General features: G+C 40.3%; 1 protein-coding gene across 1 annotated transcript; it reads left to right on the top strand.

Moving 5' to 3' along the window:
- Window positions 1-3: 3 nt before the first annotated feature.
- Window positions 4-14,133, top strand: noc2l (NOC2-like nucleolar associated transcriptional repressor; the record flags this gene model as incomplete). Its single annotated transcript, XM_036144095.1, has 5 exons — window positions 4-54; window positions 8,417-8,530; window positions 8,747-8,882; window positions 10,442-10,513; window positions 13,863-14,133. Coding segments are annotated over 5 exons (513 nt in total), but the record flags the coding sequence as incomplete, so codon positions are not given.
- Window positions 14,134-14,734: the final 601 nt, after the last annotated feature.

The raw sequence follows: 14,734 nt of genomic DNA, 5'->3' as shown, positions 1-14,734 counted from the left end.
ATCACAGGACGGAGACAGAAGGCCGCCTTCGGAGTGGCTGATGCTGCCGCTGTGGTGAGTACAGGAGAAGGTGTAGGAGGAAGAGGATTTTTTTTTTTTCATTAAAATTTTACTTCATTCCGCAGTTAAAAATTTAAACTAAGGTAGGCGGCCCTCAACGATTCGAGAGGGAAAGGAGATGTTAAAACATTTGAAAGTTGTTGATGTTAAAACTATTCCTCATTTTTTTTCACATGTTCGTACAAATTCAGTTTCAATTTTAACCAACAGAGCGTAATCACAGCAGTTGGTTTGTTAATCAGACGGGGGGGGGAATAAAATGTTATTTGAGGTTGCATCACTTCTCAAAAAAACTGGTGTGCATTGATCTGATGACATTTTCCTGTTTGTCTGAATCACTGTCTGGTTCTGTTCTATAATGAACAAACAAACCTTTACAGTGCCTCAGAATATAGGTCCGGGCCAGCTACCAAAAAAAAAAAAAAAAAAAAAATCATAGAATCATACCTGGAAATCATTTCAGCCTACAATTGTTTCCTTTAAAGGTCACAAACGGTATTGCTTAGCACCATGTAATCATTTAGATTCATTGTCAAAGGTCAGAGGCAACATATTTGTCAAGTCCCCCTCTTTTTATCTTGCATTTTTCTTATTTTGGTAGCAGAGGCTAAATGCAAAGTACAAAAACCTGTTGAGAATAAATAAGGTACGAGCCCATTGAATAGCAGAAGCTGGAACCGAGTGAGGAAAAAAAGCTCAAGTAAATACTCACAGACCACCTGAACAATGCAAAAAGGGAACTAAAAGTAAGTAAGAATTTCTTGAAATTAGTTTATTTTCCTTGATTTGAGGAGCTTAATAAGACTATTTGCCAATGGAATGAGTATTTTTACTGCTAAAATAAGATAGTTAGATATCCTGCATTTGAAATAAGACGATGAAGATTAATACTTCCTATTTTAAGTGCAAAAATCCTATTCCATTGGCAGATAATCGTATTTAGCTCCTCAAATGAAGTAAAAATACACTGATTTCATGAAAATTTCACTTACTTTTAGTTCCCGTTTTGCCGTGAACGTGATCCATTAGGTCCTTTTACTGCCGACAAAGCGGCAAACCATCTTACAGCAAGCTAGATAACATCAAGTCTCTCTACCATGTTAACATTTGCTATTTCATTATCGTTAGCATGGTTGCTGCTACTAGCATAATGGCTCGCACATCTTTCTGTTGTGTTAACGGCAGTTTATACTCTATTAGCTAAAATGCTAGCACTAACCAACATATTTATGTTAGCTAATGATCAAGCTGCTTGTTAAACTCCAATTACTTTTAACAAATAGCATTCAGATTGTGACTAACCATAGCTTCTGCAGTGACAGCAGCGTTTCATTTCTGCTTGCTGGTGTGTAACACAACAAATTTGTCCAACCGCATAAAATTTAAACTTTGGTAACTAATGCGTAAAATGACTGCATGTTAACTAAACAAAGTTTTTCCATAACCAGGCACCCCAATCAGTGAGTTAGTTTTGTGGTCGTTAAACATCGTGGCTCTTATTGGGAGCGGTTGATCAAAATCTTTAGTTTTTTCCTATTGCTTGGAAAATTAAACTATTTACAAATCAGGGCAATCAATACATGATATTCCTTGTGGATTATTTGACTTTGGACTTTGTTCATTTAATCTTTTCTACCCTTTTTTGGGTGAAAAAGCACCTGTGTAGCAGCTTGCTTTCCCTTCTGTGACTCTGTAGATGTGAAGCTGAAGATGTTTCCACATTATCAGAGCTATCAGCTCTGAGAGCTGCTGCCAAGCAATCCGTTGCTCACTAAACTACACCTGGTTAATTGACTGCTCACTAATAATCCAGCGGCACGCAGACACTGGCTGCTCTGCATGTGGTTGTTTTGTTGAGGTGAGGCTGCCACATGGTACACACCTTCATTGTCTGAACTGGGCACAGACGCGCCTTGTTATCATCTGCTCATGCTCTGGTGAAGTCGATGTGTTTAATAAGTCAATAATATTGGCCTAGCTTATTTGTCATCTGATAGATTGGCCTTCCTCTATTCTACCTTTTTTTTTTTTTGATTGTTTGTTTCTGAAATGGTTATCGTTAACCGCTAGCCAGCTTGTAACATCTGATTCATATAATTAGGAGGAGACAGCGAGGCTTCTGATCTTCCTGTTTCTATCCAGCTTAACTGAATACAAAGTGTCTGTTAGACTGAGAAATGTTTTTACGAGAAGAATTTACCGGAGAATTGCTAGTGTGCAGAGTTATTTTAATGTTGTTTGAAACGGAGATACTTCTTCAGGTTTTCCTTCTTCTACCTGCTGCTGTGGTTCAATTAAACCCCAGGGAGGTAAAAACCGACCGTTCATCAGGTCTGAACTTCTTACATGCTCGATCTGCTTTCATACGTCTAGCTGCGAAATGACACAATGTTGTGAGAAACCCGCGGCTCCGTTGAGGACTTTAGAGATGCCCTGTAATTGCTGTCACTTTTACTGCCGTGTCTGAAGTGTGAGGAACGTCTGCGCCAAAGTGGCTGATGTGTAAATGACTGAATGCCGTTGGTTTTCAGACAGATGAAGCGTTTCACATCTTTCCTCTTGAAGGGGTTTCTGTTCTTGTAAAACCTGGTTGGAAACATCTGCAGCGATGATGCAAGTCACTATTAAAGCCCGAGACTTCATTAATCTAGTGCATTATCATGCAATTGTAATGGGTTTTGCAATTTCTGGTTTGATTTACTGATTTTAAAAAAAATGACGCTTTCATGGAGATAAGTAATTTCAGTTTCTTGTGGTGTGGCGTGCTTCAGGAGTCGACTTTATCAACCAATTGCCACCTGACTTTAACCATTTGTTACATTGAAGGGCTTTAAAGTAACTGCTGTGTTATTAACACGTGTTACTTCTGAGGAAGAGACGCACATCAGAGCCTACATTATGTGTGTTGAAATGCTGCAGCAGATCTTATGGTCTGATCAGTCTCCCACGTTATCTCCGCCCCACGTTTGTTGCTTAAAGCTTCAAGCTGTTGCTCCAAGTGAGCCGTACCTTTAACTGGGTATGCCCTGCATTAGGTCTGTGGTTTTACTTTTATATCCTGAGCGATGCTCATGTTGCAACAGAGTTTTACACACAAGGTAAGTTTTTAAAAGTGAACAAAATCAACAAACAGCAGGTAAAAGGCTTTAATTTGTAAATAAATCAAAGGTGTTTTACCCTTGTATCGTTTTAAAAAAAAAAAAGCCATGCTTTAGTTCAAAACCATATTGTTTTTTTATTAAGACTAAACCATGGTTTTTACTGTAAAACAGAGAAATATAAAAACCAACTAAAAATATAGTGATTTTCGTGAGGCACCATCCACACGGTAAACGAGATTAGGTGTATCCATAAAGATATTTTGCTGTTTAGGCTGGTTGTTCACACGGATCCAGCATTTTTGGAGACCATAAACGATCATTTTGGAAACTGGGTCCCAGAATAAAGAAATTTCAGAATGCTGCTTTTGTGCTTTTCTGAAACTATGACATTCGTAACTTCATCTCTCTCTGTTACCCGCATCTGCCGCACTCACAAATGACAATAAACATGGCGCCGTTTATTGTTGCATTCATGCTTTTAGGTCCACATCGCAGAATAACAACAATGGTGCTGTGTTTACTTTACATCTTTGGCCATGCCTGATGGTCTGATGTTTGTTTGTTGTTTTTTGATTTTGTTTTTGTTTTTTGCATGCTTCTGTGGCATTGTCACAGCGCCACCAATGGGCCCGGCATACCTACTACAGCGTTTTCAGTGCTGCTGCGTCCTCTTGTATGGATGCACATTTTTGCCATGTCAAATGTAAAACCATCCAATTTCAATCACCAGGTGTTTCCTCTGTGCATCTCAATAGCTATATATGAGAGTTACATTTATGCTTGGTTACTAAAACGTACTTTTTTAATAATTTATTTAAAAAAAAAGATATTCATGAATCTATTAAAACACATAATTGAAAAACAAGCAAATATGGTCTTAGTTGGTGATCAGCTGACATGTTTTTACCAAAGAAGTTACTGGTCCTTTATTGAATCAACCACAGACATATATACGTAGACGCGTCATAGGGCGCAGGTTCGCACGTCAACGTCACCGCCATATTGTATGTGGCAGAAAGAAGTTGAGTTCTGTTATTGTGAACGTGGATCAGAGAAGATGCCTCATTCCTGTGCTGCAATAAATACACACACGCATATATATATATATATATATATATATATATATATATATATATATATATATATATATATATATATATATATATATATATAATATATATATATATATATAATATTGTTTTTTTTTTTTTTTTGTTTTGTTTTTTTGTATGTGTCATGAATATACGGATCAATTTGTTAATTGATCTAAACATTGTGGTCTTCGTTATTTCATAAAACCGTTATTTCATAAAACCGTGTCACATGTGAACCTTTAGGAACAGACTTTTTGGGGGAGTATTAAAGAGGTAAAATTAATAATATGAGAAAAAAAGTCCTAGGTCAATAAAGTAAAAATAAACAAACAAACAAACAAACACAAAAGTGATAATGTTATGATAAAAACATCATATTATGAGAATTAAGGGGGAACATTTCCAGAATAATCACAGTTTGCAGAATTATTTCACTCCTGGAGTAGGCCAGGTTAGATTATTTTAAATATTTTTATTCTTTAGGAGAATAAATTCAGGAGAATGAAGCTGAAGGGACATGAAAATAAACTTGTAACATTACAAAAAAAAAAATACTACGAATACAAAGTATATTCAGAGATTAAAGTCCCTCTGATACTGTTTAAGTGACTGAGTAACTGCAGATTTGCCACATTTAAGATGGCGGACGCTCTGACGCATCGCAGCATAGGCAGAACCCGCCCAATGACGCGTCTACTCTTATGTCTATGGAATCAACATATTGTTTTTGTTTGGGTCGTGCATCAGTGGTTAAACTAATTACTCTGCTCAGCCCTCATTACCAACTTATCTGAGATCAAACATGAAACAAAATGTTTGTTTTGATCGCTTAGAAGCCCTGAAAGGCCAGCAATGCAAATAAAAACATGGATATTTTAATGGTCCATTTTACTTTAGCTGTGGCCCAAAGGTTGGACTCTACTAGAAAGCTGCCAAAATAAAGGGGTTCAGTCTGGTCCCACAGTTTTGTCTGGCGCTGCCATGTTAGTAGTCACTGCTGAAGCTAAAGTGAATGTGTGAACGTTTAATTAAAACGTTTCCAATTTCAAAAAGTGATTGATTCAATGTTTTGAATATGGAGAACGTTTGCTCTGGTTCAGACAGCTAGTTGAATCAGATTTTTCCTCTGGGTGGTGCTGTAGTTTAGGAAGGAGCTGCAGGCCAGGCTGCTAATGGGGGAAAGTTTGCTGTATAAACGCCGATGAATTGCATTGTGGTTATTCAAAGCTCTTATAGGCTTTTAAGGTAGCAGCATCATTGCATTAATGAGCATTGGTTTGTTTGTGTGTGTGTTTTAGGGCTAAATGGTGAGAATCTTAATATGTTACAAGTATTCATGTATGAATTCATTAGTATGTAACGTGGCATCAAGTTGACTCCACAATAATATTAAGTAGAAGTGGATGTTTCCTACATGATGGCTTTCTACGGGAGTGTGTGCACAGACGCATAGCAGGACGGCAGCGTGCCAGCGCCTGTCGCCTCGGATCTCTGCTCAGCGGAGGCTGTCGCGATGGCCTGGACTCCCCGGCATCATGGCACCAGCGGAGGTGTCACTACAGGCGGAGGAGAGGGGACAGCCCCGCTGCTGCCACCGTGGAAAAGGCCACGACGCCCCTCTGGGCGCCAGCCCCCCCTGCATGCTAACATGTCACCCAAACTGAGAGTGAGCCTAATTAATTATGCCCTGCTTCCATCCAGCACTCGCTCTGGACTCTCTGAAAACAGTTTTATGTATTAAAACGCCCAATATGTCCATCTCCCTCATCTTTAATACCTGCGCAGCAGATTGTGGTGAACGTGTTAAGGTTGAAGCAAACTGCAGTCGGCTCTCTTTATTGGGTTTGTCGGTCAGATAATGTGATTGTTTCTAATCAATATCATCCACACAGACCTTTAAGAGATGAAGATCTCTTCTTTCAGCCCTCTGCAGTCGGTCTTCAGTTTCTGCTCAATGTAACGATGCTTTTTAAAATACAGTGTCTGGCAAATGTTTTTATGCCACTTTTCACTATGTTATCACTTATATCCACCAATAGCACAAAGTAATGCATTATTTGTAATTGCAAAGGGAATGAAACATGGTTTTAAAGTTGTATAATGATTCAAATTATACGCTAGGGCTGGGCAGTATGCACCAAAAATAACATCTCTGAATCCTGATATAAGATATATATCTCGATGTGTTTTTCTTTTCATAAAGCAAATATAATAAGACTTCTGAGTCACAGCTCTATCCCAAATGTCTCACAGGGACTTTTTTTAACAAAGATAAATATGAGAAACGGCTAAAAAAATAACCTACTGGAATACATAAAAGTACAATTCTAACACAATATAGATCATCTTGGAATAAACGATATAGTCTCACTTTATATCTCTTTTTTTTTATCTCAATATTTTTAAAATCTTGATATATTGCCCGGTCCTGTTTTAACCTTTTTACTCCTATAACCCTAGAAAACACCGAATTTAATCAAATGTCTTTAGAAGTCTTCTTCTTAGTAAACAGTCCACCTAGGAAGGGGCAACATAAACTTTTAGATTTTGTGGTATTTGCTGCATCAATAATGAAAGTTATATTGTTTTAATCTGCCTATGGAAATAAATCTATCATTAAGCCCCAAAGACACAAATACTACTTTGAAAATGGAGCCTGTTGCTAGACCAGATGCTAGAAGTAGTGCAGCAGTACTGCTAACCCAGGACAACTGCATTCACTCATATTTTAAAATGGATTAAAAGCAGCGGGAAAAAAGCAGAAATGAACAATCTCAACCACACAGTGTTTGCAAACATCATTAATGTTTTGTTATGATATAACTCAAGTCCTACCATCAATTATTTTGGCCCAAGGAACACAGCAGACGAGTCGAGGACGTCATTTAATGTCTCACAGAGCGCTTTCTAACCATTTTTGAAAATGGAAAGAGGGTGGTCCCACCGCATGCCTGCAAAGATAGGAGCCCCAACCTAAACTGACCGGTCCGGCAGCGAGATCATTAACCAGAGAAGCAGTCATGAGGACCACGGCAGTGCCATAAAAAGACGTGTTTGCCGTTTGGCACAAGCCATGTAGGGTACACAGCAAACATCTAGAAGGCGCTCTGGACAGATGAGACTAGAATGAAGCTCTTTTGGCCTACAGATGAAATGCTGTGTGGTGAAAAAAATCCCCCTGAACATGTTAGCCTGACTGTAAAATATGGTGGCAGCATAAGTCTGTGGAAAGGTTTTCTCCAGCAGGGACGGAAAAGCTGCGCAGAGTTGATTTGGAAGAGGATTTAGAGCTAATTACAGGGAAGGAAACCTGTTGGAGGCTGCAAAACACCTGAGTGGGAAGAAGGGTCACCTTCCAGCAGGATGCTGATGCTATAGGGCTAGAGCTGAAATGGAGTGGTTTAGATCAGCACATCAATACACAATAAATGACAAGGCTTGGAAATTGATTTGTCCGATTCTCTCCATCCAGTCTGACTTTGCTTGTGCTGCTCTGCTAAGATTTGACAAAAATCTCTGTATAGATGTGCAAAGCTGCCAGAGACGAAGCTCAAAGGACGTGCAGCAAAAAGTGGTTCTACAAAGTATTCACTCAGGAGGAATAGATACGAATGAATACATGCAACACTTTTTAGATGACAAACAAAATGAAAACAGCATCTTTTTCCTTAAACTTCACAAGTATGCTCTACTTTGTGTTGGTCTATCACAAAAAATACTGATAAAATACATCGCGGGTGGTGATGTTCAAGGTAATATAAAGTTATATTCAAGTAATTAGAATATTAATTTCAAAGAGGCTTGTTTGTCAGATTAAAAGTACACTTTTGAAAAAAAGCAACAATCTTTAAGCCGGTATTAAACATATTTTTCATTAAATCCCTATTTTTGCATGAACATGTTTAGCTTTCTTTTTATTGGTCTGAGGCAACATTCTAATCTTAAAGGCTGTGTTTTATTTACTGGTAATGGAATGAGTTTCTCAAATGAACGAACTTTTCATTTCTAGTCTATTTTATTGAATATGACTATTTAACGAGGAGTCGGGGCCTGATTGAACCCGATGGAGGCTTCAGAGAGAATTTGCTGAGTTGCCAGTAGTGTCTCTATGTGGGTACCCGTCCGCACCTCAATACGTTCTCCGTGTGTGTTCTCCGTCAGGCGGCCTGGGAGAAGCAGACCCAGCAGGAGGGGACTCCCCTCACCAGATACTACAGCCAGTGGAAGAAGCTGAGGGAGAAGGAGATCCAGCTGGAGATCTCTGGCAAAGAGAGGGTAATTATCCTGTTAGAAACCCCGCCCACGTGAGCCTCAGTCATCACCAGTGGCTTCTCGTTGCTCTCGTCTATCAATCTCAGCGTTGACAGCAACAATTGCTCTTGTGCATTAATCACGGACCAGTCACGCAGAATGGTGGAGCATTTTACTGGCAGGAATACTGTAACCCCGTCGTGACGGAGGCCATCTTTTTTTATGTTTTACTTTGTGAAGATGGAGGACCTGGACCTGCCGGAGATCAAACGGACGAAGATCCAGGAGAAGAAGGCGGAGGACAAGAAGGAATTCAAGGATCTGTTCCAGTCTGACAGCGACTCAGACGACAGCGACATGGGACTCAAGTTCAAAAGTAAGAAAACTCCCACTTTGAAACTTGATGCAGTTTGAGTTTAACCTCAGCGTGTTCTGAGAGGTTTACTGATCTTGGCCTCTGGGGGGCAGTGTTTTGTCACAGCTAGTTAGAAAGCAAAGTTAAAAGGCGATGACAGTTGTCTCTGATTCCTCTGCCTTTATCTGTTAAAACTCGGCTGCACGATCCCGACAACCTGTGACACGGTTACTAAACACGTCCTCCCAGGCTGCTTCTGAGGAAATTAAAGGAGAATTAATCTAAAGAGAGGATCTCGGCTCTATCAGACGGTCTGGTCCGCTGCCCCCCCCCACACACACACACACACGCAGCCGGCTCATCCTTTGACTCCCCGCACGGTCTGTGCGCTCAGGGTCGTCCGTGGGTCACGTGCAGCTGCAGCCTCTCTTTCACAGCTCTGCACTCGGACGTGCTGCAAGCTGAAAAATCCCTCCAGAGGAAACGAGGAGGCTGAGGCAGGGTTTTATTTTCCGTTTTTCTTTTTTTTTTTTTTTTTTATGCATCTGGACTTCATTGTAGGGAGAGCCCCCACAAACGGATGGGCCGCTGCCGGCAAGCTTCTCCGCCCAGAGAGCTCTTGCTCACACATGCACACACACACATGAGCTGAAATTCCCCCCCCCCCCAAACAGGAAGTACAGGCTTGCGTCCCAGCAGGGGAGGGGTCCTAATTCAAAACAGCCTTCTGGAACAGCCAGAGGTGGCTGCTGCCTCTCCTCTCTGACTTTTCTCCAAATGTACGGCCGGCCCTCCGTCCAGTTGAGGTCTGGCGAAAAGCAGAGGGGGGGGGGGGCTGATGATTCAGTCTGTCAGCATGTGGCGGTGATAAGTCATCCAGGTCATCTGGGGGCAGAGCTCCGAGGCGGCGCTGCGGAAATCTGCGTGCAGCGCGCGAGCCTCAAAGAGCGAGAGCGCGTTTGTTGTCTCTAATTCAGACGGGAGCAGAGAGCTACCTGATGCTTTAATAGACGTTGTTTATCTCTCTGCGTGTGCGGAGTCGCACAAAGAGGAAGCTGCTCCGCTTCGCTTCTCTCCATCGTGCCGTCAGCCTCTTCATCACGTCTCCAACTTCAAAGCCCATGGACCCCAGTCTGTCCCTTTGGCGAGACAACACACACACACAAACACAGTATCCTCTGAGGACAAGTTCAGAAAAAAACTCCAAACTTCACACACACACACACACACGCGCGCTGCCTCTGCCGTCCTGATTGTAGCTCTGGAACCTGTCTGCTATCTTCATTTGCTATATTTAGGCCGTGAGCCAGAGATGTCTGAAATTGCCGGTAGTAAACTGTCATGGGTGTTTGTGCAGCAGCAGCAGCAGCGGCGGCGGCGCCTGTAATCGACTCTCAGCTCCATCTCAGGAGGAAATAGACACTTCCAGCTACCTCTGATACCTGGCCCACATATCCGCGTCTCCAAAGTCCTCAGACGTCACCGATGCAGCGGTGCAAGTTTAGGAGTATCTAAGGGGAGAAACACGAGACAAAAATCAGCGCGCTTTCATGTTTTTTTTCCTCTCTGTTTGCGCGCAGGTAAGAAGAGCAGCCAAGACTCGGATGAAGATGAGGATCTCTCTGACTCGAGCGCCGAGGAAGGAGAGTCAGGTCAGTATTTCAGTGTCCAAAGTAGTTAAAGTTACGTTTTGGTAATTTATTGATGATCATTGCTGTTGTTTTGTTATATTTTTTAAGGATAAAGTACAGTTGAAAGAAATCAAAGGATTTTTCTTTCTGGTTTAGACTTTTTTTTGTTCATTTTAGGCTAATGTGTTGAAGTTTTGGTTGTTGATCAAACAAATCAAGCAAAAAAAAATAGGCTTTTCATTTCCACATAGTTTATCCCCTGGTAAAGATTTGTATACCTCATTCATTGGATGAAAAACTTAGCCTTTAATTTTAATACATTGAGAGATGAAATGCCTTTTTAAAAAGTAAAATAATTTGACCAAATCACCAGTTGTTGGTTTTCTTACTACCTGGACTGAGTACAACTCTCCATTCAGCCATTAACACAACAACTTTTTACCTTTTGCCAAGCTTGGGGCACACAGGGAGCGGGATGTTTGATCAGAGACGAGGTAGAGGAGGGGTAGCCATCGCCAGTCCTCTACAGATCTCAGAGGATCTTAGATCTTTCTCCTGCCGCGAGACACCACGATGACCTATTTTGATTTTTCTGGTAGATGGGGCTTTACGATTTCGCCAAAAATCTAAATTGCGATATATTTCAACCATAATTTCGATTTAATTTTGACTTTTCTCTGCATTAACCACAAGATGTTTGCAGACTTCACGTGTTTGTGAGAGTAGGACAAAAAGGGGATTTTTTTGGCATTATCTTCATTTGAAACAAATAATTTCTAAAATGATTGATTTCCCTGATAATGAATGTACAGAAATGAAAGGTGATTTTTCTAACCTTACAGTCTGAGATCATGCTTTTGCAACGAAAGTTTTATTTTAAGGCTTTTTACTCATCTTTACATCCTTAAGACTTTTCTGAACTGAAAATTGGTTTTGAAAAAGGCCTAAAAACGAATCCCTAATAAAAAGTTAAAATAAGTGCACATTAATAATATCATATTTTAACAGAAATGGAAAATCTTTAATCATTTAACTCAATTTCAATTATTTAATTATAAATTATAGATCATAAGCCTTTAAAGTTTTTTAAAAATGTATTTAAATTGAGTTAAAGTAGGAATTACTAGTATGTCATACAGAAAGGAAAGTAAAAGGAGTAATAAATATGAGCTGAATCACCAACATTTAATGCAACATGAAAACAGAATAAAAAGATTTTGAGGAAAAAAGTGAAGTAAAAATAAGTAAGTTGCTGCTAATAAAGACGTTACCTTTACCAGCTGAAGTGTGTCTTAAAGAGCTGATGCTGAGCTCATTTACACTTGAACCATTTATGGCCTGCTGGAGTGCTAGGTCATGTTAACATGCCAAAGAAATCAATTAAAGGGAATTAGCGTGTGCCTAATGAGTGTATCAATACAAACAGGCCTTACCAAAGCATTTCTAAGCCACTGCAGCTATTGCGTTGGTATAAATCAGCAGGAGACCATCTCAGGGATGAAATGATGCTGCAGCTTCTCTGAGGAGCAGGAGAAATCTGCATTTACTGCCATTAATGACATGATGCGTTGTTTACAGTCATTATGGGCTAGTCGGCAGTTTTTGTTTGCTGTGTAACAAGATCTGACGATATAAAAATGCTGCTTTTTTTTATTTGATCTTTTTACAAAGTGATGTTAGTCTCCTGAAGGTCTGATTAGCTGCTGTCAATATTTGTCTCGGTCAGGTGATATAGGTTCAAACCGTTGATTTTAAGCATTTGGCTGACTGCTGGTGTCGGATATTAGAAAAACGCCTTTATTTTGTAGTAAGAAAGGAAGCAGTTCCTGCTTTCCCGTTTGTGATGATTCCTCTAATGCAGGCCGCTGGTCTGTCTGATGCTCGGTTTTTAGGACGCTCCCTCAACACTTGTAATTGTTTTTGCAGCAGCATTTTAAAAAAATAAATAAAAATAAGTGACAGACAAGATACGAATGAGCTGCAAAATCTCTGAACATCTTGCTGCATGTTAATAAAGCTGAAGTCTGATTCGCCATGGACTGTTTTACTGTTCTGGGCTGCAGTGGATCCAAAACTAATATAGTGAGAACTGAACAGACTCTTAAACAGTTATTCAATATTTATCTGAAAACACAAAATGTGTAATTTATTTTCCCCCCAGCTTCGTCTGCCTTCAGGGTCACCTTGGATTGAGGGAAATCTTAACTGGGTTGTTCTAAACCAGTCAGATTCATCAAAACACAATTTGATCCATAAAACCTTTTATCAATGAGACAAAATATTACAAATCTTAGTTTATTAAAAATATTAGAATCCTGTCATCTTTTGTTATGAAAACAAATGGTTTGTTTATTTCAGGTTTTATTCATTGTCATTATGTATTAGATCTTACTACTGCTGTTTAACGCTAGATTAGTTATACAGGTCTGTGAAGAAGTATTTGCTCCCTTACAGATTTATTTTATTTTTGCTTTTCAGATCATCAAACAAGTGTTAATATCAGACAAAGATAACCAGAGTAAATAAAAAAATGCTTTTTCATATGATAATTTAATTTATTAAGAGTAAAAAAAAACAATCCAGACGTGTGTTGAAATATCATTGCCTTCCTTTGTTATATATTATCATGTTATTATTATTATAATGTTTTTTAAACAAATTCCTATGAAATTGCACTCTCCACACCCAGACCTGATTACTGCCAAACCTGCAGGATCAAGAAACCACTTAAAACGAACCTGTCTGACATCATGAAGTAGGCTAAAGCCCATCGGCCATTTTTGTAGTACGCTGGGGAACTGTAATGAATTTTGTGTATACGCCCAACAACCGAACGTTTTCACTTATACATTTGTAGCTATCCTTCAGCTTGGACTACAAAATCGCAGCGGAAAAAATAAAAATGGTGTATTCGCAAATTGGTTAGCTTCATGACCCTGTTTAGCAGTTCTGCGACAAATACTGTGATGCAATTTTTTAAAACATGTAATGGATAATAGAGGAATCTGAACGGCTTAAAAAATATGACCCAAAAAGAATGTATAGATATCTACGCAGCTCCTGGAGGGACTAAATCAAACTTATCTGCAGTCCTAGAGATGCAAAGTACACAACAAAATATATTTAAGGGCCCTTTACTAATAAAAAAATAAATTAAAAAAATAAAAACTTCAACAAAACTTAAGCAAAGCATCTCGGGGCTCCTGAAACATGAAGCAAGGCTCTGGTCACCACATGGCATTCATTCCTAATTGATAAGACAACCCTAATAATAACATAGTTGCAGGGCTTCAGCTGAAATCTTTTGTTTATGGCGGTTCTATGTAGCAGGGTTGGGAAATTAAAGGGCCTGTCCTGATTTTTATTCTAGGCAATGAAGACGACGACGACGAAGAGGAGGATGAAACGGCCTCCAAGGCTCCTCAGCCGCTCTCCTCCGCTGCTCTGATAAAACTGGCAGAGGGAGAGGAAGACGTGGTTGAAGACCTGCAGCTGTCTGATGAAGACTGAGCCGCTGAGTTTTTGCTTTGTTACCTTCATACTGTGTGTTTTTTGGACTCTCCATTTCAGAATACTGCATCTCTTCATGTGTACAGAACAAATGACATCATAATGGTAAGATAAATTTGTAGGAACCCAGATTGTGGTACCGTGTCTTTTTTTTTTTTTTTGTGAGAAAAAAAAAAAGTAATCAGTTGCAGCAGTGTGGGATGAATGCTGGAGCACCTAGAAGAAGAAATGCATCCTCTGCACATGTGCTCACCTGTAGTTCCCCCCAGGCTTTGAAAGAGGGAGCTGTTATATGGAAGCTTTGAGCCGGGCCAGAGAAAGGGCGCGGAGAGGCGGGTGTTGAGCCCCGAGGCGACGGTGCTTTGCCAGGACGGCGGGGTGCTGTCTGATGCCGTGCCAAGACTCTGCCCAGGTGGTGAAGCTGCAACACAGGCTGTTCTGTTTCTGTGCCAGCTCTCGCCTCGCTCCCCCCACCCCCCCACCCCCCCGGCCCGGACCACTGTCTCCTCTGTCTGTGCATTCATATGCTCAGACGCAACACCGCCACCCTTAGCGGGTTTTCTTTCTGGGTTTCTCTGCACACACTCCCCCCCCCCCCCCCAAAAGATGACCACTAAGCTGAAGCTGCTCCTGAACAAATGTTGCATTCATCTAGTGTTGCCAATAGCGGCGTGGATTTGTTTTAAACGCCGCAAAACTTAAGATTTAATTTGAACCACTCCCCGTCACGTT

Source organism: Fundulus heteroclitus, chromosome 1, assembly GCF_011125445.2.
Source record: "Fundulus heteroclitus isolate FHET01 chromosome 1, MU-UCD_Fhet_4.1, whole genome shotgun sequence".
NCBI lineage: Eukaryota > Metazoa > Chordata > Actinopteri > Cyprinodontiformes > Fundulidae > Fundulus > Fundulus heteroclitus.
This window is presented reverse-complemented; position numbering and strand designations above follow the sequence as displayed.